Here is a 27,819-nt window from a genome sequence, read left to right on the forward strand (position 1 = left end):
TCAGTCCAGTTCACACAGCGGAGACTCAGACCAGAACCTGACCCGCTTCCTGGACCGGACGGGCCGCACAGCTGCAGCTGCCGGGCCCGACACGTGAGTTCATGAATCATAGAGAGAGCTGGGCCACCGGCACCGACCCGAAGCCTGCAGAACACTGACGGGACATTAAAATCAGAACTCTGCAGTGATCATGAGAGGTTCTGTTTCATAAATGAGCTGATGAACTGGAAGTGGACCCACAGATCCACCTGAGGTCACATGATGCACAGACATGTGAGACATGAGAACACGTCAGACTGTGAGGAGACCGGGCTGGACCGGACCGGACTGGAACACACTGCAGGGACTGTACGTTCAGCCACCTGTCAGGGCTCACGGTCCTCCAGGAGGAGCTGGAACACCTGCTGCCACCATCAGCTGGACCTGGACCTGGACCCGGACCTAGACCTTTTAATGGACTCATCCTGAGTCTTTTTAGTAACAGATTCTTGTTGAGCTTTAAAATGTGAATTTTAAAATATTTTTCTCCTGAAACCTTTAAAAGTTTGAATTCAGTCAGAGAGAGAGTGGCGGTCATGTGACCCGGTGACTTCCTGTGAGCTGATTTGAATATTTGTCATGAAGTGAAGCAGAGTCAGCACTGTGTGTGTGTGTGTGTGTGTGTGTGTGTGTGTGTGTGTGTGTGTGTGTGTGTGTTCATATCAGACGTGTGTGTGTGTGTGTGTTCATATCAGACGTGTGTGTGTGTGTGTGTGTATCATATCAGACGTGTGTGTGTGTGTGTGTGTGTATCATATCAGACTTGTGTGTATGTGTTCATACCAGGAGTGTGTGTGTGTGTGTGTTCATACCAGACGTGTGTGTGTGAGTGTGTGTGTGTGTGTATCATATCAGACTTGTGTGTGTGTGTGTGTTCATACCAGATGTGTGTGTGTGTTCATATCAGACGTGTGTGTGTGTGTGTTCATACCAGATGTGTGTGTGTGTGTGTGTGTGTGTTCATATCAGACGTGTGTGTGTGTGTTCATAGTGAACAAAGACTTTCCCATGCTCCTCGTGCACACACAGGCGGGATGTTGGCTGACGTCCTTTGTCCGTCCCGGCTGAGCAGGTGTCCTTCAGTAATTCTGTCCATCTGTCTCATGAAGCCAACAGACTGAATGTGTTCAGATTTTCCCAGCACTCTGCTCGGCACCGTGCTGATCCAAAGAATGTGTGACTGCACATCTGTCCTCTGCCAGCTGTGAGACCAATACTCATGTTCCTCTGAGGACGACTGTCCATGTTCCTCTGAGGACGACTGTCCATGTTCCTCTGAGGACGACTGTTCATGTTCCTCTGAGGACGACTGTCCATGTTCCTCTGAGGGTGACTGTGACATGCAGCGCCACCATCAGGTTTTAACGTGTCCGACGCGTCTTCAGCTGTTTGGACGCTGTGTGTGCGTCCACGTCTGCAGCAGTCTGTTTCTTCCAGGTGTTAATGTCCACACTGAAGCAAGGTGTGAAAATCACGTCGTCCTCGCACTGCTTGCTGTCTCTGTGGACGCACAGGCTGTCTCTGTGGACGCTCGGGCTGTCTCTGTGGACGCTCAGGCTGTCTCTGTGGACGCTCGGACTGTCTCTGTGGACACTCAGGCTGCCTCTGTGGACGCTCGGGCTTTCTCTGTGGACGCTCGGGCTGTCTCTGTGGACGCTCAGGCTGTCTCTGTGGACGCTCGGGCTGTCTCTGTGAACACCATTGATCATGTTTCTGAGTGTTTGCATGAAGAGCTTTGAGAGGTTGCATGAGTTCTTTACATGTCCTAGAGTCCTCATGTCTTTATGTCTTCATGTCTCATCATCTCTTGATGTAGAGTCTGTGGATGTCCCGTGAGAGGTCTGTCTGTGTTTGTGTCTCTGTCTCTAACATGTCCATGTTGTCTCCTGCAGGAATGGGTGACGGCCACAGACATCAGAGTGACTCTGAACAGACTCAACACGTTTGGAGACGAAGTGTTCAACGACCCGAAGGTGCTCAAGTCGTATTACTACGCCATCTCTGACTTCGCCGTGGGAGGAAGGTGAGTCAGCTGATCCGTGACTCATACTTTATTACTTTATTACTTTATTCCTTCATTCTGCAGCAGCTTTATGAGCTGTAATCAGACCCAGCTCGTCTGCTAACGACACATTTTTTGGTGTTTACATGAGAGTGTGAACGTGTTGGAGCAGCTCAGCCTGAGAGCTGACTGGCTGAGTGTGGTCAGGTGGTTTGGACGTGTCACTGTGTGGTCTGCTTCACTGAGGCCTGCACACAACAAGTGTGAGACAGGCGGCTGCTGCTGCTGCACCACCTCCACCACCTCCACCACCTCCACACTCTGTTTGAAATGTGGAGCACATTTCCATTACACGGCTGCATTCCACACATTCCTGGCCGGCAGGGCTGGATTACAGAGAACTGGAACGGGGCGGACCGACCGCCATGACGGTGGTGAGCTGGAGCACCTGTCAGAGCTGCACCATTCAACCTTTATTTATCCAAGGAGGGCTCTGCTCCGTCAGCTCCACCCAGATTTACCTGAACCTGTTCACCTGTGAGCCGAGCGGCACGACCAGCTCACATGTCTGTACAGAGCAGCTCCATCAGACGGCTTTAAAATGTGAATGAACACTCACTTTGCCTGCTCGTCCAATGAGAACTCTCCGTGAAGCCTCCTTCATATATATATTTATGTATGTATATTTATACATGTATATTTATACATGTATATTTATACATGTATGCAGCTGTACAAACAGTTTAATGTACAGGCTCATTATTCTGCCTGAAAGATGTTTAGAAAAATGAAGACGGCACCAAAACTGTAAATATTCATTAATCTAAGTCATCTGTGTGCTGCAGTCCGGCTTTTTGTAGTTTTTTGTTAGTTATTTTCATCTTTGTAGTTTTTTGTTAGTTTAGTTTTTGTAGTTTTTTGTTAGTTATTTTAGTTTTTGTAGTTTTTTGTTAGTTCAGTTTTTGTAGTTTTTTTTGCAGCGGTTGTGTTGACAGCCTCTTCAGTGCCTCTGTTTTTCCACGTCTCTGTGCCAAGAAACACCTGAGACAATAACCAAAGGTGGCTGCACAGCAAGTCTTGTCCTGTTGTGCAGCCCCCCACCCTCTCACCTCCACCCTCACAGTGGAAAAACCTCATCAGAACACCACGCCAGGCTCTGATCGACTTCGTGTTTTCTGCCTTTATGATGAGAGATGGGCTTTAAATCATCTCGCTGTCTGAGGTTAACATTGACGTTGTTGGTGTGTGTAACAGGTGTGTTTCTGTGTCTCAGGTGTAAGTGTAACGGTCACGCCAGTGAGTGTGTGAAGAACGGACGAGGACGGCTGGTGTGTAACTGCAAACACAACACGGAGGGCGACGACTGCAACGTCTGCAAACCGTTCTACAACGACCGGCCGTGGATGAGAGCGACCGCCGACAACCCCAACGAGTGTCTGCGTGAGTCTGCTTTACTGCACCTGCTGCTGCTTTACTGCACCTGCTGCTGCTTTACTGCACCTGCTGCTGCTTTACTGCACCTGCTGCTCATAGACATATATATATATACACACATAGACATATATACATAGACGCCGCATTGACCGCTGAATCGTACGTAAACGGCGCCGCCATATTGGATGTGGCAGGTCTGCCCGTAAACTAATAACAGGAAATGGACTGAACTTCATAAAGCGCCTTTCTACAAAGTTCTTTAAGTTAATGTCTCTTATACACCCATTCACACACACACTAATATATCTGGGAAACAAACAGGCACCAAAAACAACGTATGTAACTTTTAAAGTGATGATTATAAATGTTTACTCTTTATGTAAGCACCAAACCAACGTATGTATTTTTCTAATGCTGAGTGTTTACAGCTACTAATGTGTGTAACACTGTTACTGTGATGATAAATATTGAAATATTTATATTTAACATTTAATCTGTGTCTATAATAACCAGATCCTGAAATGTAGATGTGACATGAGGGTTTTCTGAATAAAGAGCCAACACACACACAACCACACACACCACACGCACACACCACACACACACACACACAACACTATATATATAATATATGTTTGGGTGTTATATATATATATCTATATATATATATATGTATATCTTATATATATATGTATGTATGTATGTATGTATGTATGTATGTATGTATGTATGTATGTATGTATGTATGTATGTATGTCTGTATTATGTCTATGTATGTGTGTGTGTGTGTAATATATATATCTATATGTGTGTATGTGTTGTGGTATATGTGTGTGTGTGTGTGTGTTTTCTTTGTATGTCTTGTATATTATGTATATGTCTATATATTGTGTATATATATATATATATATATCTATTATTGTGTGTGTATTGTATGTCTATATATATATATATTATATATATATTCATATATAATATATATATCTATATATATATATAATATATATACACACACACACACACACGTCTGCCATATATAATATATATATAAGAATATGTAATGTAAGACTCAACAGCTTGCAGTAAAGCCGGCAGTAGCCTAGACATATATACGCAGGACACACCACGTCTGCATATATATATATATTATCTATATATATATATATATATCTATATAGATATATATATATATATTTATATATATCTTAATATATATATATATATATAGCATATACTAATGCTAGTTTAGGTCTGTGGTGGTCTGTAGTGGTTTGTAGTGTCTGTAGTAGTTTGTGGTGGTTTGCAGTTGGTCCGTGGTGGTCTGTGGTAACTCATCTTCTCATAATGGAGTCAGCAGCTGAAGAATGAAACTGTAAAATGAGACACAGGAAGAGACATATGGACTGACCCGTAAGTCACATGACGTGCTCCCACGGCGTGCAGGGCGGGAAACCGCTGCATTAGTCATGACAGTCTCAGGGGGATTGGGAAGCTGTTGTTCCTGTTCATCAAGTACAGATGGCATGACGAACTGAGGTCATTTCTCCCACAGTCAGTAATACCGTCCGCAGACACTAAGACATGAACAGGTTCGAGGTCCAGCCCACGCATTTCACCTGATCATAACAGGATTACATGTTGCTAACATGTTAAAAACACGTTAGAAACACATTGAAAGCATGTTTTCTAACGTGTTTCTAACGTGTTTCTAACGTGTTTCTAACATGTTTAAAAACACGTTAGAAACACATTGAAAGCATGTTTTTTAACGTGTTTCTAACGTGTTTCTAACGTGTTTTTAAACATGTGTGTTTCAGCATGTTTTTAGTGTGTTCTAACCGCAGCCTAGAATTACTGAGCTAAGATGGGTTGATGTGGTAGAACTCTAATGTCAAAGCTTTGTGGTTAACGTGTGGCTGGGTGTGTGCTCAGCCTGTGACTGTAACGGGAAGAGCTCCGAGTGTTACTTCGATAAGGAGCTGTACCGGGCCACGGGTCACGGAGGTCACTGCAGGAATGTGCGGACAAACACCGGAGGTCCGAACTGTGGAGCGCTGCCTGGAAAACTACTACGAGACCAGAGCGGCAGCCGCTGCCTGCCCTGCAGCTGCAACACTGTCGGTGGTCCAACGTGGTCACATGACCATCGCAGTATACTCTGATTCTCTGAGGTGTGTGTGGGAATCATTGGAAGCTCTCTGTCATGTCTGTCAAACACTCAGCGTGTTTCAGTCGGTGCTGGCAGTGAAAACATGTGAAGCCCAGGAGAACGCTGTGGTTCTGCTGGTTCTACAGAACCGCCGTTCATCTGAAGCAGCTGTTCCAGCTGCTGCGGCTCTGTAACGGTTTGTAATGGAGCCGATGTTTGCACGTGGTTACAGATAACATGCTGTGTGTGTGTGTGTGTGTGGTGTGTGTGTGTGTGTGTGGTGTGTGTGTGGGGTGTGTGTGTGTGTGTGTGTGTGTGTGTGTGTGTGTGTGTGTGTGTGTGTGTGTTTTTTCCCAGGCTCGGAGTCTCCTCAGTGTGACAACAGAGGAATGTGTGCGGTAAAACCGGGAGTGACCGGAGAGAGTGGCGACCGCTGCCAGCCCGGATACCACAGCCTGACGGAGGCCGGCTGCAGGTACACACTGACCGAGATCAGCTGATCGCCGACCTCAGATCAGCTGATCGCCGACCTCAGATCAGCTGATCGCCGACCTCAATCAGCTGATCGCTGACTTCCAGCTGCAGGGAAAATCAGTGAAGACGATATCTGCAGATTTGTCCAATTATCAGAATGATCCTGTTTACCCATGATGCTCTGCATGTGCAGGAAATTAAGTAAATAAACAACAAAACAAAAACATGAAGAAAACGTTTCATTTGTGTTAGTTAAACGTTTAAAATGTTTGAAGAGCTCCACATGTGACCACACACGCCCTCTGCTGGAAGACTGTGAGAATACACACCGTCTCACCTCCTGCCTGTCGGTCTCTCTCCTGTCTGTCTCACCTCCTGTCGCGTCTCTCTCCTGTCGGTCTCACCCCTGTCTGTCTCCTCCCTGTCGGTCTCACCTCCTGTCTGTCTCTCTCCTGCTCACCCTCCTGTCTGTACTCTCCTCCTGTCTGTCCCACCTCCTGTCTGTCTCTCTCCTGTCCACTCCTGCCTGTCTGTCTCACCTCCTGTCTCACCTCCTGCCTGTCTTCCCTCACCGCTGTCTGTCTCTCTCCTGTCTGTCTGTCTCACCTCCTGCCTGTCTCCCTCCTGTCTGTCTGTCTCACATCTGTCTCCTACTGTCTGTCTCTCTCCTGCCTGTCTGTCTCACCTCCTGTCTCACCTCCTGCCTGTCTCTCTTCCTGTCGGTCTCTCTCCTGTCTGTCTCACCTCCTGTCTCTCTCCTGTCTGTCTCTCGCCTCTGTCTCTCTCTCTGCCTCTCTCCTGCCTGTCTCACCTCCTGTCTGTCCTCTCTCCTGCCTGTCTCACCTCTGTCTGTCTCACCTCCTGTCTGTCTGTACTCACCTCCTGCCTGTCTGTCTGCACCTCCGGTCCTCTCTCCTGCCTGCTCCTCTCCTGTTTGTCTGTCTGCTCCCTGTCTCTCTCTCTCCTGCTGTCCACCTCCTGCCTGTCTGTCTCCCTCCTGTCTCTCTCCTGTCTGTCTCCTCCTGTCTGTCCTCTCTCGGCCTGTCCTCTCTCCTGCCTGTCTCACCTCCTGTCCTCTCCTGCCTGTCCGTCACCTGTCCTCTCTCCTGTCTCCTCCTGCCTGTCTCACCTCCTGCCTGTCTGTCTCACCTCCGGTCCTCTTCTCCTGCCTGTCTCTCTCCTGTTTTGTCTTGTCTCACCTCCTGTCTCCTCCGCCTGTCCACCTCCTTCTGTCTGTCTCACCTCCTGCCTGTCTGTACTCACCTCCTGTCCTCTCTCCTGCCTGTCTCCCTCCTGCTGTCTGTCTCGTGTGAATGTAAACATGAACAGGTCAGGTGACACACTCCCTCTCTCCTCGTCAGGCGTGTCTTGCCGCCCTCGGGCAGCACTCAGGAGTGGGACGTCAACACGGGACAGTGTCGCTGCAAAAGACCACGTGGAGGGCTTCAGCTGCGACAGGTGAGACACACACACACACACACACACACACACACACACACACACACACACACACACACACCTCACATCTCACACACACACCTCACATCACACACACACACACACACACCTCACATCACACACACACACCTCACATCACACAAACAAGCAGCTTCATGAGCGGTCAGCAGGTTCCATTAACTCTGCGTGTTCTGTCTGTGATGTACAGGTGTGACAGGTACAGGTGAATCGCAGGTGCTGAGCGTCAGGCGAGCCCGTTAAAGTTCAACGAGACTTTTTATAAACTAAACTCATAGAAAATAAACGAAGCCTCAAAATAAAAGACAGTGATGTAAGGCATTAACCCCGTCTCTGGTCTGTCAGGTGTAAACTGGGCCTTCAACCTGGACCGACCAACCCTCAGGGCTGCTACGCCGTGCTTCTGCTTCCAGCACTCGTCGGTGGGCGACAGCGCCGAAGGCTCACGTCGACGCCATCAGCCGTGCGTCCTTTCAACAGAGGTAACGCCGCCTGCAGGCCGGACGCAGGGACGCAAAACCCACGACACATGATGTAAACCACAGAGGTCAGTGTTTTAACGTGTGTGTGTGTGTGTGTGTGTGTGTGTGTGTGTGTGTGTGTGTGGTGTGTGTTGTCAGATGACGAGCAGTGGACCGGTCAGCAGCGTGACGGCTCCAGTGTCCCGGTCCAATGGTCCTCCAGCGGACAGGAAGTCTCCCTCATCCAGAAGACTACTCCAATGTACTTCATAGCCCCAGGTACCACACACCACAAACACACACACACACACACACAACACACACAACACACAGGCGTTTAGCTACCTTGAAGTCCTTGAAAAGTGCTTGATTTTTACCCTTGAAACGCCGCCTGCACCCGGACACATGGTGACATGTTTTCCCCGTGTCGTGCGTCACAGAGAAGTTTTTGGGGAACCAGATGTTGAGTTACGGTTACAACCTGAGTCTGAGTTTCCGGGTCGACCGGCGGACACCGGCTGTCGCGGCGGAGGATCTGGTTCTGGAGGGATCCGACCTGAGGGTGGCTTGTCCCCCTCATCGCCCAGGGCAACGCCTACCCAATGAGAACATGCAGACATACGTGTCACGGTGAGACCGCAGGGAAACGAGTCGGATTATCTGATCCGGTTGAGGTGGCCCGTTAATCTGGATTCACATGATCAACCTGTTAACCTGGTTCTGGTTCTGGTCGGTCCATGACAGCACTGATTACCCCTGGAGGCCTCCGGTCAGCCACTCAGACTTCCAGAACTTCTCACAACCTGGACGGCCATCAAGATCCGCGGCACCTACAGCGAGAGGAGTACGAACACACACACACACACACACACTCACACACACTCACACACACACACACACACACACACTCTCACACACACACTCACACACACACACACACACCTCACACACACACACCTTTTTCTCTGTTTATCATCATTAATGAATCGTCGTCTCCGGTGCCGGTTTATCTTGACGATGTTACCTTGGTGACGGGCGAGGCGTGGTCCAGGTGGCCGGCCCGTGGGTGGAGCAGTGCACTGTCCTCAGGGTTACCAGGGTCAGCACTGCGAGCAGTGCATGTGGGATATCGCCGTGCCCGCCAAGCTCGGAGCCTTCAGCGCCTGCGAGCCGTGCAACTGTAACGGACACAGCGACGCCTGCAACGCTGACACAGGTGAGACAGGTGACAGACAGGTACGACAGGTGACACACAGGTACGGCAGGTGACAGACAGGTACGACAGGTGACAGACAGGTGAGACAGGTGACACACAGGTGACAGACAGGTGACAGACAGGTACGACAGGTGACACACAGGTACGACAGGTGACACACAGGTATGACAGGTGACAGACAGGTACGACAGGTGACACACAGGTACGACAGGTGACAGACAGGTGAGACAGGTGACACACAGGTGACAGACAGGTGACGACAGGAAAACAGGTGACAGACAGGTGAGACAGGTGACAGACAGGTGAACAGTACACCGGTGACACAAAGGTGGACAGACAGGTACAGACAGGTAATGACACAAGGTGAGACAGGTGACGACAGGCAGACAGGTACACACAGTGACACACAGGTAGACAGGTGACAGACGGTCAGACAGTGTACAGACAGGTCCAGAACAGTGAACACACAGGTACGACAGGTGACACACAGGTAACAAGTACAAGGTGACACAGGTGACAGTAAGGTCCAGTACAGGTGACACATCAGACGAGTACACAGGTCCAGACAGGTACAGACAGTGAGACAGTTTATCTGCAGGGTTTAATGGCTCATTGTGTCGTCTGTCTGTACGTTCAGGAGCGTGCGACTGTCAGGACAACACGGCTGGTTTGGAGCTGTGAGCGGCTGTAAAGACGGTTTCTATGGCGACGCCACCCTGGGGACCGTCAGTGCTGTCAGCCCCAGTCTCTTTCCATCCGGAGCGACCTGCCGCCGTCGTCCTGAAGACCAGAGAGGTCGTCTTCACAACTGTCCCACCGGGAACCACAGGTACACACACCTGAAAAGACGAGGCCGCCTGCCCTCCTGCACCTCTCCGGGTCTTATGTAGGAGTGGAACAGAAGTCGTGTAAACACCGTCCTAGTGATTGCTCACTGTTCTGCAGGTAACGTGCGAGCTCTGTGATGAACGGTTGTCTTCGGCACCGCTGGTCAGAGCGGCCCGGTCCGAGCTGCGCGCGCGCCGCAAAGTGCAGCGACAACATCGACCCCAATGCGTTGGCAACTGCAACCTGCGAGACCGGGAGTGCCTGAAAGTGCAAATCCCACAAACACCGACGGCTCTTCTGCGACCGCTGCAAAGACGTTTGCTACGGCAACGCCCCTCGCCAACCACCCGCCCGACAAGTGCAAAAACTAAGAGGAAGTCCTGAGGTTCTGAATATTCGATGAGTTTTTAATTCTGAGACCAATCGTAAAGCAAACTTCCTGACACGTCGCTCTTTTGGCTGTGCTCCGCCCCCACGTGATCCTGTCGCCGGCCGGTACCCGTCGCCGTCAGTCCCGCCTGCTCGCAGGTTCCACGGTCAGTGTCAGTGTCCGTCCCCAACGTGGCCGACGCGACGCACGCCTGCCAGCCCGGCTTACTTCAACCTGCGAGGCGCAACGGCTGCGAACCGGTCCGTACTGTCCTCTGCATTCACAGTGACATCACAGTGACATCAACAGTGGACAATCCAGCAGTGTTAACCTGCACTGCGCTCTCCTCCCACATTGTAACTGTATCCGATTGGCTCCACCAACGGGAGTGTGACATCACGACAGGAAGTGCGAGTGGTCAAGCCCGGCATCACCGGCCTGCACTGCGAGCTGGCGAGGTCAACTTCTTCGGCTTCAAAGCTCGTCGGGATGCAAACGATAAGAACGATGACATCGACGCCGCACCGTGCCGTGGTGTGTGGTGTGTGTGTGTGTGTGTGTGTGGTGTGTGTGTGTTAAACTCTTCTGTTTTGTGTTTGACCTGCAGCTTGCGACGGCGACCACGGAAGGCTCGCAGTCGGGTCAGTGCAAAGAGGACGGGCGCTGCGAGCCGGCCCGGCTTCGTGCGTCGCTCGGTGCGCAGTGACGAGGAGAATTACTTCTACAAAACCGGCTCGGCGCCGGGCTGCAGCAGTGTCCTTCCTGCTACAGTCTGGTCGAGACAAGGTGAGAAGGGAACCGGAGGAACCGACCGTGTGTTCAGTCCTAGTGTTCGGAGATGGTGACCGGTTCTTTGGTGTCTCCAGGTGAAACACAGTCGGCAGAAGCTGTCACGACCTGCGACTCTGATCGAATAAAACAACCTCGGCTCCGGGGAGACCGTTCACCAGTAGAGGCGCTTCGAGACCGGCTTTGAAGGAGGAGCGGGGCGCATCATGGAGCGGCTGACGAGGCAAGCCAGCAAAGGTAGGTCTCGACTCGGTACCAGTGTGGACCTGGCTGCAGCTCCTAAGTTTAACTAGTGATGCAACGGGACCTCTTGAACCTTCCGCTGTAGACCAAGTCGGCTGGAACCGCCTGAACAACACAACAACACGCTGAACCAGCAGTGAAAACCGGCGTCATAGCATCCGCAACACGTGGGACGACACCGGCACACAAGCCGACCGCGCCCCAAACGAGTACCGAGACGACGAGAGCCGAATCGACGAGCCAGGCAGAGCTGGTGACAAGCCAGGACGCCATCAGCAAAGTGGTGAGTGGTGATGTCGAATGTGGTCACGGTGAACGATCAGTAATTTCCACGTATTAACGGAGCGGATGTCGTCGCAAGGATATATCAAACGCTACCGACCGCGCCGCAGACCCAAACAACATGGACGCTGCTGGCTGAGGAGGCTCGAACGGCTTGCCGACAAAGTAAGGCGACCCGAGACAAACTCAGCCGGTCCGTTAAAATGCAAGTGCCGCCAGTCCAGTGCGGCGTCGAGTGTTCGAACTACTTCGTCACTTCGTGTTTACTGCTTTTCTCAGGCAACAAATTGACGCGACCAGATCGAGAAAGAATCGCCAAATACGCCAACGACACGTCGACCAAAAGCGTACAACTGCTGCTGGAGAAGACTGCGGACGAGAGAGCAAGACGGTCAGGAGACAACGAGCTCAACAAGAAGTACGATCCCCCGCACTTCCTGTGTGGTCCGCCCGCAGCTCCTGTCCGTCCTCGCCGGTAAACGCACGTAAACGAACATCTGCTCGCACGCCTCCGATCTATCAGGTACAACGACGCAAGGAGCTCGCCAAGAATCTGGAGAAACAGGCCAACAAGGTTCAGGTCCGAGGGCGGAAGACGCCGGAGACAAACTCTGAAGAGCGATATATTATAATATATATATATATATATTATATATATATATATATATATATCTATTATAATATATATATATATATATATATTGCCGACGTGTGTGGTCTGCGTATATATGTCTAGCTACTGCTGCTTTACTGCAGCTGTGATTCTTACATTACATATTCTTAATATATTATATATATGCAACGTGTGTGTGTGTGTGTTGTATATATATATATATATATTATATATAATATACTATATATAATATATATATATATATATATATATACATACATACACACACACCTATATATAATATATATTATATATATATACACATATATATACATATACATATATACATATACATACATACAACACACACACACACACTATACACAACACATACACACCATATATGATACTATATATCACACACCACAACTTCACATACATAAATAATACATACATAAATACCTACATACATACATACCTACATACATACATACATACATACATACAAATATACATATATATATATCTATATATATATATATGATATATAATATATACACACATACATTATATATATATATATGTGTGTGGTGTGTGTGTGTGTGTGTGTGTGCGTTGTGTGTGTGTGTGTGTGTGTGTGTGCTCTTTATTCAGAAACCCTCATCTCACATCTACATTTCAGGATCTGGTTATTATAGACACAGTAAATGTTAAATATAAATATTTCAATATTTATCATACACAGTAACAGTGGTACCACACATTAGTAGTGTAAACACTCAGCATTAGAAAAATACATCGTTGGTTTGGTGCTTACATAAGGAGTAAACATTTATTACAATCACTTTAAGTTACATACGTTGTTTTGGTGCTGTTTGTTTCCCAGTATAATTAGTGTGTGTGTTATGGGTGTATAAGAGACATTAACTTAAAGAACTTTGTAGAAAGGCGCTTTATGAAGTTCAGTCCATTTCCTGTTATTAGTTTACGCGGGCAGGACCTGCCACATCCAATATGGCGGCGCCGTTTACGTACGATTCACGCTCAATGCGGCGTCTATGTATATATGTCTATGTATATATGTCTATGTATATCGTCTATGTATATATGTCTAGTGTGTATATATATATATATGTCTATCGAGCAAGGGCAGGTGCAGTAAGCAGACTCCCGGCAGACACTCGTTGGGGTTGTCGGCGGTCGCTCTCATCCACGGCCGGTCGTTGTAACAACGGTTTGCAGGACGTTGCAGTCGTCGCCCTCCGTGTTGTGTTTTGCAGTTACACACCAGCCGTCCTCGTCCGTTCTTCACAAACTCACGGGCGTGACCGTTACACTTACACCTGAGACAACAGAAACACACCTGTTACCATACACCAGACAAAACGTCAATTTAACCTCAGACAGCGAGTGATTTAAAGCCCATCTCTCATCATAAAGGCCGAAAACCACGAAGTCGATCAGAGCCTGGCGTGGTGTTTGATGAGTTTTTCCACTGTGAGGTGGAGGTGAGAGGGTGGGGGGCTGCACAACCGGACAAGACTTGCTGGCAGCCACCTTTGGTTATTGTCTCAGGTGTTTCTTGGCACAGAGACGTGGAAAAACAGAGGCAGTTGAAGAGGCTGTCAACACAACCGCTGCAAAAAAAACTACAAAAACTGAACTAACAAAAAACTACAAAAACTAAAATAACTAACAAAAAACTACACAGGTGAAAATAACTACAAAAAAAAACTACAAAAACTGAAACTAACAAAAAACTACAAAAACTAAAATAACTAACAAAAAACTCACAGGTGAAAAATAAACTAACAAAAAACTACAAAAAAACATAACTAAAAAAAAAATACAAAAACTAAACTAACAAAAAAACTACAAAAACTAAAATAACTAACAAAAAACTACACAGGTGAAAATAACTAACAAAAAACTACAAAAACTAAACTAACAAAAAACTACAAAAACTAACATAACAAAAAACTACAAAAAACTAAAATACTAACAAAAAACTACAAAACTAAACTAACAAAAAAACTACAAAGATGAAAATAACTAACAAAAAAACTCAAAAAAGCCGGACTGCAGCACCAGTGACTTAGATTAATGAATATTTACAGTTTTGGTGCCGTCTTCATTTTTCTAAACCTCTTTCAGGCAGATAATGAGCCTGTCACCTTAAACTGTTTGTACAGCTGCATACATGTATAAATAACATGTAAAATATACATACATAAATATATATATGAAGGAGGCTTCACGGAGGTTCTCATTGGACGAGCAGCACAGTGAGTGTTCATTCACATTTTAAAGCCGTCTGATGGAGCTTGCTCTGTACCGACATGTGAGCTGGTCGTGCCCTCGGCTCACAGGTGAACAGGTTCAGGTAACTATCTGGGTGGAGCTGACGGAGCAGAGCCCTCTTGGATAAATAAAGGTTGAATTGTGCAGCTCTGACAGGTGCTCCAGCTCACCACCGTCATGGCGGTCGGTCCGCCCGTTCCCGTTCTCTGTATCCAGCCCTGCCGGCCAGGAATGTGTGGAATGCAGCCGTGTAATGGAATGTGCTCCACATTTCAAACAGAGTGTGGGTGGTGGGGTGGTGGAGGTGGTGCAGCAGCAGCAGCCGCCTGTCTCACACTTGTGTGTGGCAGCCTCGTGAAGCAGACCACACAGTGGACAGTCCAAACCACCTGACCCCACTCAGCCAGTCAGCTCTCAGGCTGAGCTGCTCCACACGTTCACACTCTCATGTAAACACAAAAAAAATGTGTCGTTAGCAGACGAGCTGGGTCTGATTACAGCTCATAAAGCTGCTGCAGAATGAAGGAATAAAGTAATAAAAAGTAATAAAGTATGAGCCACGGATCAGCTGGACTCACCTTCCTCCACGGCGAAGTCAGAGAGGCGTAGTAATACGACATTGAGCACCTTCGGGTCGTTGAACACTTCGTCTCCCAACGTGTTGAGTCTGTTCAGAGTCACTCTGATGTCTGTGGCCGTCACCCATTCCTGCAGGAGACAACATGGACATGTTAGAGACGAGCCAAACCAAACACAGACAGACCTCTCACGGGACATCCACAGACCTCTACCATAGAGATGAGAGACATGAAGACATATAAGACATGAGGACTCTGGACATGTAAAGAACATCATGCAACACTCTACCTCTCAAAGCTCTTCATGCAAACACTCAGAGAACTGATTCAATGGTGTCCACAGAGACAGCCCGAGCGTCCACAGAGACAGCCTGAGCGTCCACAGAGACAGCCCGAGCGTCCACAGAGGAAACCCGAGCGTCCACAGAGGCAGCCTGAGTGTCCACAGAGACAGTCCGAGCGTCCACAGAACAGCCTGCGCGTCCACAGAGACAGCCCGAGCGTCCACAGAGACAGCCTGTGCGTCCACAGAGACAGGCAAGCAGTGCGAGGACGACGTGATTTTTCACACCTTGCTTCAGTGTGGACCTCAACACCTGGAAGAAAAACAGACTGCTGCAGACGTGGACGCACACACAGCGTCCAAACAGCTGAAGACGCGTCGGACACGGTTAAAACCTGTGGTGGCGCTGCATGTCACAGTCACCCTCAGGGAACTGGGACAGTCGTCCTCAGAGGACCACTGAACAGTCGTCCTCAGTGGAACATGGACAGTCGTCCTCAGAGGAACATGGACAGTCGTCCTCAGTGGAACATGAACAGTCGTCCTCAGTGGAACATGGACAGTCCTCAGTGGAACATGAACAGTCGTCCTCAGTGGAACATGGACAGTCCTCAGTGGAACATGAACAGTCGTCCTCAGTGGAACATGAACAGTCGTCCTCAGGACATGGACCAGTCGTCCTCAGAGGAACATGGACAGTCGTCCTAGAGGAACCTGAGTATTGGTCTCACAGCGGCAGAGGACAGATGTGCAGTCACACATTCTTTGGATCAGCACGGTGCCGAGCAGAGTGCTGGGAAAATCTGGAAACACATTCAGTCTGTTGGCTTCATGAGACAGATGGACAGATTACTGAAGGGACAACCTGCTCCGCCGGGACGGACAAAGGACGTCAGCCAACATCCCGCCTGTGTGTGCACGAGGAGCATGGGAAAGTCTTTGTTCACTATGAACACACACACACGTAGTGATATGAACACACACACACACACACACCCACACATTCTGGTATGAACACACACACCCACACACACCACACACAAGTCCTGATATGATCACACACACACACAACACACACATCACACACACACACGTTCTGATATGTCAACACACACACAATATATATATATGCATATACTAATGCTAGTTTAGGTCTGTGGTGGTCTGTAGTGGTTTGTAGTGGTCTGTAGTAGTTTGTGGTGGTTTGCAGTGGTCCGTGGTGGTCTGTGGTAACTCATCTTCTCATAAATGGAGTCAGCAGCTGAAGAAATGAAACTGTAAAATGAGACACAGGAAGAGACATATATGGACTGACCCGTAAGTCACATGACGTGCTCCCACGGCGTGCAGGGCGGGAAACCGCTGCATTAGTCATGACAGTCTCAGGGGGATTGTGGGAGCTGTAGTTCCTGTATCACAGTACAGATGCATGACGAACTGAGTTCATTTCTCCCACAGTCAGTTAATCCGTCCTGCAGACACTAAGACATGAACGTGTTCGAGTCCAGCTCCACGTCATTTCACCTGATCATAACATGATTACATGTTTCTAACATGTTTAAAAACACGTTAGAAACACATTGAAAGCATGTTTTTTAACGTGTTTCTAACGTGTTTCTAACGTGTTTTTAAACATGTGTGTTTCAGCATGTTTTTAGTGTGTTCTAACTGTCATGCCTAGAATACTGAGCTAAGATGGGTTGATGTGGTAGAACTCTAATGTCAAAGCTTTGTGGTTAACGTGTGGCTGTGTGTGTGTCTCAGCCTGTGACTGTAACGGGAAGAGCTCCGAGTGTTACTTCGATAAGGAGCTGTACCGGGCCACGGGTCACGGAGGTCACTGCAGGAACTGTGCGGACAACACCGGAGGTCCGAACTGTGAGCGCTGCCTGGAAAACTACTACAGAGACCAGAGCGGCAGCCGCTGCCTGCCCTGCAGCTGCAACACTGTCGGTGAGTCCAACGTGGTCACATGACCATCGCAGTACTCTGATTACTCTGAGTGTGTGTGTGGAATCATTGGAAGCTCTCTGTCATGTCTGTCAAACACTCAGCTGTGTTCAGTCGGTGCTGCAGTGAAAACATGTGAAGCCTCAGGAATGAACGCTGTGGTTCTGCTGGTTCTACAGAACCGCCGTTCAATCTGAAGCAGCTGTTCCAGCTGCTGCTGCTCTGTAACGGTTTGTTAATGGAGCCGATTGTTTGCACGTGGTTACAGATTAACATGCTCTGTGTGTGTGTGTGTGTGTGTGTGTGTGTGTGTGTGTGTTTTTTCCCAGGCTCGGAGTCTCCTCAGTGTGACAACAGAGGAATGTGTGCGTGTAAACCGGGAGTGACCGGAGAGAAGTGCGACCGCTGCCAGCCCGGATACCACAGCCTGACGGAGGCCGGCTGCAGGTACACACTGACCTGAGATCAGCTGATCGCCGACCTCAGATCAGCTGATCGCCGACCTCAGATCAGCTGATCGCTGACCTCAGATCAGCTGATCGCCGACCTCCAGCTGCAGGGAAAATCAGTGAAGACGATATCTGCAGATTTGTCAATTATCAGAATGATCCTGTTACCCATGATGCATCTGCATGTGCAGGAATATTAGTAAATAAATCAACAAAACAAAACATGAAGAAAACGTTTCATTTGTGTTAGTTTAACGTTTAAATGTTTGAAGAGCTCCACATGTGACCACACAGCGCCCTCTGCTGGCAGACTGTGAGAATACACACCGTCTCACCTCCTGCCTGTCTGTCTCCTGTCTCACCTCCTGCCTGTCTGTCTCACCTCCTGCCTGTCTGTCTCCTGTCTCACCTCCTGTCTGTCTCTCTCCTGTCTCACCTCCTGCCTGTCTCTCTCCTGTCTGTCTCACCTCCTGTCTGTCTCTCTCCTGTCTGTCCCACCTCCTGTCTGTCTCTCTCCTGTCTCACCTCCTGCCTGTCTGTCTCACCTCCTGTCTCACCTCCTGCCTGTCTGTCTCACCTCCTGTCTGTCTCTCTCCTGTCTGTCTGTCTCACCTCCTGTCTCTCTACTGTCTGTCTCTCTCCTGCCTGTCTGTCTCACCTCCTGTCTCACCTCCTGCCTGTCTCTCTCCTGTCTGTCTCTCTCCTGTCTGTCTCACCTCCTGTCTCTCTCCTGTCTGTCTCTCTCCTGTCTGTCTCTCTCCTGCCTCTCTCCTGCCTGTCTCACCTCCTGTCTGTCTCTCTCCTGCCTGTCTCACCTCCTGTCTGTCTCACCTCCTGTCTGTCTGTCTCACCTCCTGCCTGTCTGTCTCACCTCCGGTCTCTCTCCTGCCTGTCTCTCTCCTGTTTGTCTGTCTCATCTCCTGTCTCTCTCCTGCCTGTCTCACCTCCTGCCTGTCTGTCTCTGTGAATGTAAACATGAACAGGTCATGTGACACACTCCCTCTCTCTCTGTCAGGCCGTGTTCTTGCTCGCCCTCGGGCAGCACTCAGGAGTGTGACGTCAACACGGGACAGTGTCGCTGCAAAGACCACGTGGAGGGCTTCAGCTGCGACAGGTGAGACACACACACACACACACACACACACACACACACACACACACACACACACACACACACAGCAGCTTCATTGAGCTGTCAGCAGGTTTCCATTAACTCTGCGTGTTCTGTCTGATGATGTACAGGTGTGACAGGTACAGGTGAATCGCAGGTGCTGAGCGTCAGGCGAGCTCGTTAAAGTTCAACGAGACTTTTTATTAAACTAAACTCAAACGAAGCCTTCAAAATAAAAGACAGTGATGTAAGGCATTAACCCTCGTCTCTGTCTGTCAGGTGTAAACTGGGCTACTTCAACCTGGACCCGACCAACCCTCAGGGCTGCACGCCGTGCTTCTGCTTCCAGCACTCGTCTGTGTGCGACAGCGCCGAAGGCTTCAGCGTCCACGCCATCAGCTCGTCCTTCCACAGAGGTAACGCCGCCTGCAGGCCGGACGCAGGGACGCAAAACCCACAGGACACATGATGTAACCACAGAGGTCAGTGTTTTTAACGTGTGTGTGTGTGTGTGTGTGTGTGTCAGATGACGAGCAGTGGACCGGTCAGCAGCGTGACGGCTCCAGTGTCCCGGTCCAATGGTCCTCCAGCGGACAGGAAGTCTCCCTCATCTCAGAAGACTACTTCCCCATGTACTTCATAGCCCCAGGTACACACACACACACACACACACACACACACACACAGGCGTTTAGCTACCTTGAAAGTCCTTGAAAAGTGCTTGATTTTTACCCTTGAAATGCCGCCTGCACCCTGACACATGGTGACATGTTTTCCCGTGTCCGTGCGTCACAGAGAAGTTTTTGGGGAACCAGATGTTGAGTTACGGTCAGAACCTGAGTCTGAGTTTCCGGGTCGACCGGCGGGACACTCGGCTGTCGGCGGAGGATCTGGTTCTGGAGGGATCCGACCTGAGGGTGGCTGTCCCCCTCATCGCCCAGGGCAACGCCTACCCCAATGAGAACATGCAGACATACGTGTTCAGGTGAGACGCAGGGAAACGAGTCGGATTATCTGATCCGGTCTGAGGTGGCCCGTTAATCTGGATTCACATGATCACCTGTTAATCCCTGGTTCTGGTTCAGGCTCCATGACAGCACTGATTACCCCTGGAGGCCTCCGGTCAGCCACTCAGACTTCCAGAAACTTCTTCACAACCTGACGGCCATCAAGATCCGCGGCACCTACAGCGAGAGGAGTACGAACACACACACACACACACACACACACACACACACACACTCTCACACACACACACTCACACACACACACACACTCACACACACACACACACACACTCACACACACCTTTTCTCTGTTTATCATTCATTAATGAATCGTCGTCTCCAGGTGCCGGTTATCTTGACGATGTTACCTTGGTGACGGCGAGGCGTGGTCCAGGTGTGCCGGCCCGTTGGGTGGAGCAGTGCACCTGTCCTCAGGGTTACCAGGGTCAGCACTGCGAGCAGTGCACTGTGGGATATCGCCGTGCCCGTCCAGAGCTCGGAGCCTTCAGCGCCTGCGAGCCGTGCAACTGTAACGGACACAGCGACGCCTGCAACCCCGACACAGGTGAGACAGGTGACACACAGGTATGACAGGTGACAGACAGGTGAGACAGGTGACACACAGGTGACAGACAGGTGACAGACAGGTGAGACAGGTGACACACAGGTGACAGACAGGTGACAGACAGGTAAAACAGGTGACAGACAGGTGACAGACAGGTGAGACAGGTGACAGACAGGTGAGACAGGTTTATCTGCAGGTTTAATGGCTCTTTTGTCGTCTGTCTGTCTGTTCAGGAGCGTGCGACTGTCAGGACAACACGGCTGGTTTGAGCTGTGAGCGCTGTAAAGACGGTTTCTATGGCGACGCCACCCGGGGGACGTCAGGTGACTGTCAGCCATGTCCTTGTCCATCCGGAGCGACCTGCGCCGTCGTCCTGAAGACCAGAGAGGTCGTCTGCACCAACTGTCCCACCGGAACCACAGGTACACACCTGAGACGGGCCGCCTGCCCTCCTGCACCTCTCCGGGTCTTGATGTATGACAATCGTGTAACCGTCCTGTGACGTCACCTGTCTGCAGGTAAACGCTGCGAGCTCTGTGATGACGGTTTCTTCGGCGACCCGCTGGGTCAGAGCGGCCCGGTCCGAGCCTGCCGCGCCTGCAAGTGCAGCGACAACATCGACCCCAATGCTGTTGGCAACTGCAACCGCGAGACCGGAGAGTGCCTGAAGTGCATCCACAACACCGACGGCTTCTTCTGCGACCGCTGCAAGGACGGTTTCTACGGCAACGCCCTCGCCACCAACCCCGCCGACAAGTGCAAACGTAAGAGGAAGTCCTGAGGTTCTGAATATTCGATGAGTTTTAATTCTGACCAATCGTACAAACTTCCTGACCGTCTGACTCTTTGTCTGTGGCTCCGCCCCCTCAGCGTGCTCCTGTTCGCCGTCCGGTACCGTCGGCCGTCAGTCCGCCTGCTCGCAGGTCACCGGTCAGTGTCAGTGCCTCCCCAACGTGGCCGAGCGCGACTGCAGCGCCTGCCAGCCCGGCTTCTTCAACCTGCAGAGCGGCAACGGCTGCGAACGGTCCGTCTGTCCTCTGCATCACAGTGACATCACAGTGACATCACAGTGACATCAGCAGGTGTTAACCTCACTGTCGCTCTCCTCCCACAGGTGTAACTGTAATCCGATTGGCTCCACCAACGGGCAGTGTGACATCACGACAGGACAGTGCGAGTGTCAGCCCGGCATCACCGGCCTGCACTGCGAGCGCTGCGAGGTCAACTTCTTCGGCTTCAGCTCGTCGGGATGCAAACGTAAGAACGATGACATCATCGCTGTGACGCCGTGTGTGTGTGTGTGTGTGTGTGTGTGTGTGTGTGTGTGTTAAAGCTCTTCTGGTTTTGTGTGTTTGACCTGCAGCTTGCGACTGCGACCCGGAAGGCTCTCAGTCGGGTCAGTGCAAAGAGGACGGGCGCTGCGAGTGCCGGCCCGGCTTCGTCGGCGCTCGGTGCGACATGTGCGAGGAGAACTACTTCTACAACCGCTCGGCGCCGGGCTGCCAGCAGTGTCCTTCCTGCTACAGTCTGGTCAGAGACAAGGTGAGGAAGGGAACCGGAGGAACCGACCCGTGTGTTCAGTCCTCGTGTTCGGAGATGGTGACGGTTCTTTGTGTCTCCAGGTGAACCAGCAGCGGCAGAAGCTTCACGACCTGCAGACTCTGATCGATAACCTCGGCTCCGGTGAGACCGTCACCGACGAGGCGTTCGAGGACCGGCTGAAGGAGGCGGAGCGGGCCATCATGGAGCTGCTGGACGAGGCTCAGGCCAGCAAAGGTAGGTCTCGACTCGGTACCGTGTTGGACCTGCTGCAGCTCCTGAAGTTTAACTGATTGATGCAACGTGACCTTTGACCCTTCAGCTGTAGACCAAGGTCTGCTGGACCGCCTGAACAACATCAACAACACGCTGACCACGCAGTGGAACCGGCTGCAGAGCATCCGCAACACGGTGGACGACACCGGCACACAAGCCGACCGCGCCCGCAACCGAGTCCGAGACGCCGAGAGCCTGATCGACCGAGCCAGGCAGGAGCTGGACAAGGCCAAGGACGCCATCAGCAAAGTGGTGAGTGGTGATGTCGATGTGGTCACGGTGACGATCAGTCTCAGCCGACCAGGCCTGAGAGCTTATTAACGGAGCTGATGTCGTCCGCAGGATATCAAACCACCGACCGGCGCCGCAGACCCAAACAACATGACGCTGCTGGCTGAGGAGGCTCGAACGCTTGCCGACAAGTAAGGCGACCACGAGACAAACTCAGCGCGGTGCCGTTAAAATCAAAGTGCCGTCAGTCCAGGCGGCGTCGAGTGTTCGAACTCTTCGTCACTTCGTGTTTCTGCTTTTCTCAGGCACAAGATGGACGCCGACCAGATCGAGAAGATCGCCAAAGACGCCAACGACACGTCGACCAAAGCGTACAACCTGCTGCTGAAGACTCTGGACGGAGAGAGCAAGACGAGTCAGGAGATCAACGAGCTCAACAAGAAGTACGTCCGCCCGCAGCTTCCTGTGTGTCCGCCCGCAGCTTCCTGTCCGTCCTCGCCGTTAACGCACGTTAAACTAACATCTGCTCTCACGCTCCGCTTCCTTCAGGTACAACGACGCGAAGGAGCTCGCCAAGAATCTGGAGAAACAGGCCAACAAGGTTCAGGCCGAGGCGGAAGACGCCGGAGACAAAGCTCTGAAGATCGCCGCCAACCTGACCAGCATCCCGCCGCTAGACACCAAGGCTCTGGAGGTGAGCGACGTCCTCTGCTGACGTCAGCAGTGATTCTTATGTTTACTCTGACTTCCTGTTGTGACGAGCGACCTTTGTGTCGTCAGGACGAAGCCAGTAAGATCAAGAAGGAGGCGTCGGACCTCGACAAGCTCATCGACAAGACGGAGAAGGAGTACAACGACCTGAGAGACGACCTGAAGGGCAAAGAGCAGGAAGTGCGCAAACTGCTGGAGAAAGGCAAAAGTGAGCAGCAGGTACGTCGACCTCCGCCTATGCTCAGCTAAACGCTGACGAACACTCTCGTCGTTAAGCGCTCACGTTGTCGTGGTCGTCGATGTTGAAGTCTGGTTTCCTGTTCCTGTCTGACAGACCGCAGATCAGCTGTTGGCTCGAGCAGACGCTGCCAAAGCTCTGGCTGAGGAGGCGGCGAAGAAGGGTCAGTCGACCTTCAAGGAGGCCGAGAGCATCCTGGAAGACCTCCGAGGTAACCTGATGTTTGTCGATGGTTTGTTTGTCAGACTTTGACACGTCTTCGTCGTCTCACGTCTTTTTTTTCTGTTTCCTTCGTGACTTCCCGCAGACTTCGACAGGAGGGTCAACGACAACAAGACCGCCGCCGAGGAAGCCATGAAGAAGATCCCGGCCATCAACGCCACCATCATGGCGGCCAACGAGAAGACCAGGCAGGCGGAGGCGGCGCTCGGCAACGCGGCCGCTGACGCCAAAGAGGCCAAGATGAAGGCGGAGGATGCCGAGAGGATCGCCAGCAACGTGCAGAAGGTACGACGGGACGGCGGCGGCGACCTGCTGCAGGTGTGACGCTTTCAGGTTTATCGTGCTCACTGTTGACTCGTGTCCTCGCAGGGCTCCGCCAAGACCAAGGAGGACGCGGAGAAGGCCTTCCAGGACACCAACAAGCTGGACGACGAGGTCGGCAACATGATGGACCAGCTGAGCGCCGCCGAGCAGGAGCTGGCCAAGAAGAAGGCGGACGCCGACCAGGACATGATGATGGCGGGAATGGTACGAGCCGGTTCTGTTCTGCTTTGATGAAGACGTGATGAACGGCTTCAAATAATCTGTTTCCTGTTTCCTGTCCTGCAGGCGTCAGACAACGCCAAGGAGGCCGAGGGCAACGCCCGCAAGGCCAAGAGCGCCGTGAAGACGGTGCTGAGCACCATCACCGCCCTGCTGGATCAGCTGGGTAAGAACAGCCACGCCGTTTGTATCCCAACAGGAAGTCGGATCATGGATGGCGATCATGTGATTAAACGTTTGTCTCCTCCGCAGGAAACATCGACAAGGTGGACCTGAGCAAACTGAACGAGATCGACGAGTCCTTGAAGAGCGCCAAGGGCAAGATGGCGAACAGCGAGCTGGACCGGAAGCTGGCGGAGCTGAACGACGTGGCGCGGACTCAGGAGGACATGATCAACAACTACGACCTGCAGATCCGCGAGATCCGCGCCGACATCGACAACCTCATCGACATCAAGAACACGTTACCCGAGGGCTGCTTCAACACGCCGTCTCTGGAGAGGCCTTAACCCCGCCTCCTCCTCCTCCTCTGACACGCCCCCTTCACTTCTAACACTCGGCGAACACGCCAACTTTACCAAAAGTTTTTTAATCTTTGTTTTTCTTTGTCGACCTTCAAACCACGTTCACGTTTTTCAGAAGAGAAGCAGCTTCTTTTTTTGTTGTTTTTTTTCTGTCTCGTCTTTCCGGTCTTTGCCGCCGCGCCGCCGTGCCGTGGTTACGGTAGAATGAACTAAGCGGCGCAGAGAAGCCGTGCAGAGCGGTCGAGGACCCTCGAAGAAAAGAACCAAGAACCACAAACCCGACGTGACTGCACCCGTCTGACCCGCAAGAGGAAGTCTCACCGACACACAGGAAGTTCCTCCTCGAGGAGCGTCCGCTCGTTTCCCATCATGCCTCGGGACACTTTACAGTTTTCAGCTGAACGCGGCGGCTCGCTGTCAGAACGCCGCCGCCCTCTGCGTCTGGTTTTGTTTTTTAAACCAATCATGTCTCCACACAGTGAAGGAACCCTCCCGTCTGTCCTTCTTCTTCTCTCCAAAGCTTCGAGCCGACAGACAGAGGAAGACTTCTTCTTCTTCTTCTTCTTCTTCTGTTCTTCATCAGTATTCACGCCTTTAGCGGCGCCGCAGACGAAGCCTCTGAAGTCGAGCGATGACTCAGCACGGCGGTCGTGTTTGGTTGAGGAGCCGCTCACCGTGCCGAGTCATCCGTGTGTTCGCACGCTCGGCGTTCTCTGTTTGACTTCCGCGGCTCCGTCGCGCGTCAGCAGCGGTCGGACGTCACTTCCTGTCCGATGTTTTTAACACTCCATGTTTGGTCGTCGTCAGAAGTCGCTGCTCGTCTCGTTAACACGTTTCCTCCAGGCTAAATCAACACTATGCAACTTTGTCCACTTTGCGTAGCGAGGACTTTATCTGATACACTGGTGCTAATAATTATTTCAAATGTTTATTTTTGTGTGAATGTTTTTTATTAAGACACAGTGAGGACTTTGTTGTTTGTGTAAATATGCTGCAATGATTCAGGTTGGCTGATTTAAACAAACAATCAAATCAACTGAGACCTCCAGGTGAATCTATATGAGTATCTATGACGTCTGTGGTATGTTATTATAATATGCTTGCTTGTATACAAGGCTCCGTGTTGCTGCCTCATAGCGATGCCAATATTTCATTTGTTTTATCGATTGTGGATTTTCACGTTAATTCAACCTAACTGAATATTTTTGTGTTTGACCCTTTGTATGGAGCTCGACGAGCTCGGCCACACGTTGCTTCAGTAGTTAACGTTTTAATTAGTGTTTCGTGCCTTAATATAAAGTAATCACAGCCCGACGAGGGCGTCCACGTTTTTATTCACGTCCCCGTCGTCCTCGCTCCCTCACCGTCACCATCAGAGCAGGGTCTCTTTAAAGGTCGGGTCCTGAACAGACAGCCAATCATCACGCAGCTCACCTGGACTGCTACTGCCTGTTCACCTGCCTCCATCCAGACGGCGTGTCCGGCCTGCAGGGGGCGCAGCGCGCAGACATGATGTATAAACAGTATTTTAAGTTATAATGTACCACTTATCTGTCCTGTAATCTGTTGATGTCGTAGACGCTGGTGTGTGCGCGCTGCATCGTCACGGCGACCGCCTGTGTGACCCTGTCTGCTCCATGATGTCAATCAAACGTAACATTTGAATAATAAACATTACTACAGGAAGCGGTCTGTGAACGCCTCGTGTGTGTCTGCTGTCACTCTGTGGTTCACACACACACACACACACACACACACACACACACACACACTGTTTCACAGTTTAAAGGTCAGGTGCAGATTTCAACCAACTGAACACCCCTCGCCACACACTCCCCTCCCAGCCATGAAGGAGAAACTACAGTGTTTGATTTGTCTGTTCTGGACTCTGTAGAAACAACCTCCATGTCCAACAGTCAGTTTGTCTCATGAAGTGTCAACGTAGTCCAGAGTGAGAGCAGTCGTCTCCTAACTCCTCATCTCCTCTCCTTCACATCTGTCCTCATCACCTCTCCTTCACGTCTGTCCTCATCACCTCGTGACGTTTTCGAGGTCGAGGAAAGGACAGAGGAGCTAAATTTGACTATTCAACCGTACCCCATGTCTGAAGTGAAGCCAGCACAGGAAGTGCCAGAAACACCTGTAGAACTCACCTGTTCAGATTATATTAAGGTTATACACAAGAGCGTGGACGCTTTGATTGACAGGTGGGTGTCATCACAGAGACTACGTCCAGGTTTTAGACAGTCTGCGGGGACGTCACGGAGACTACGTCCAGGTTTTAGACAGTCTGCGGGGACGTCACGGAGACCACGTCCAGGTTTAGCTCAGGGATGTCCAAAGTGCGGCCTCGGTCAGCTTTATGTTTCTAAAGTATTTTTGTTGTTGACATGATGAAGCATCATAACTGTTACACATCTGTTCATCTGCTCTGACTCCACATGTGGAGAAGAAGCTTTTTGACAAATGTTGGTTTGTCCCCCGGACATCTTTAAAAAAGTTTGTCACCGCTGACGTAGCTGAAGAAGGTGAAGTTTCAGGACACGTCTCACCTGTCCTGTCCTACCTGACCTGTCCTACCTGTCCTGTCCTACCTGTCCTGTCTCACCTGTCTGAGGTCTGGCCTGCATCATTCACATGTTAGCATGTTAGTCACGTGTTTCTATGTTAAAACTCATAAACTTTATTGTTTCTTGTAAATAGTCAATAAAGTTTTGACAGGATGAAGGACAGAGTGACACACCTGTCTGAAGCTTCCACAGGTGACATGATCAGGTATGAGAGGCTCACCTGAAGGGTGAGGCGAGGTTCATCAGTTGTTAAGAACAGTCTGAATGACAGTCCAAAGATGTCCAACGCTGAGTGTCCGTGACCTCTGACCCCTCAGCTGCAGTATAAATACATAAACGTGTATT

General features: G+C 50.5%; 1 protein-coding gene across 1 annotated transcript; it reads left to right on the forward strand.

Moving 5' to 3' along the window:
- The first annotated feature begins 1,746 nt into the window (after positions 1-1,746).
- lamc1 (laminin, gamma 1) lies at positions 1,747-26,590 on the forward strand. Its single transcript, XM_027275905.1, has 27 exons — positions 1,747-1,781; positions 1,856-2,062; positions 3,315-3,481; positions 17,303-17,491; positions 17,818-17,935; positions 18,953-19,051; positions 19,328-19,464; positions 19,575-19,697; positions 19,844-20,033; positions 20,134-20,246; positions 20,399-20,620; positions 20,854-21,042; positions 21,139-21,384; positions 21,491-21,644; positions 21,735-21,877; positions 21,984-22,162; positions 22,243-22,396; positions 22,482-22,687; positions 22,778-22,857; positions 22,972-23,109; positions 23,216-23,360; positions 23,447-23,596; positions 23,712-23,826; positions 23,923-24,122; positions 24,207-24,365; positions 24,447-24,546; positions 24,633-26,590. Exons 1-27 carry the CDS (start codon positions 1,747-1,749, stop codon positions 24,887-24,889), a joined length of 4,215 nt encoding a protein of 1,404 aa, XP_027131706.1. The 3' UTR covers positions 24,890-26,590.
- Positions 26,591-27,819: the final 1,229 nt, after the last annotated feature.

Source organism: Larimichthys crocea, unplaced genomic scaffold, assembly GCF_000972845.2.
Source record: "Larimichthys crocea isolate SSNF unplaced genomic scaffold, L_crocea_2.0 scaffold244, whole genome shotgun sequence".
Taxonomy (NCBI): Eukaryota; Metazoa; Chordata; class Actinopteri; family Sciaenidae; genus Larimichthys; species Larimichthys crocea.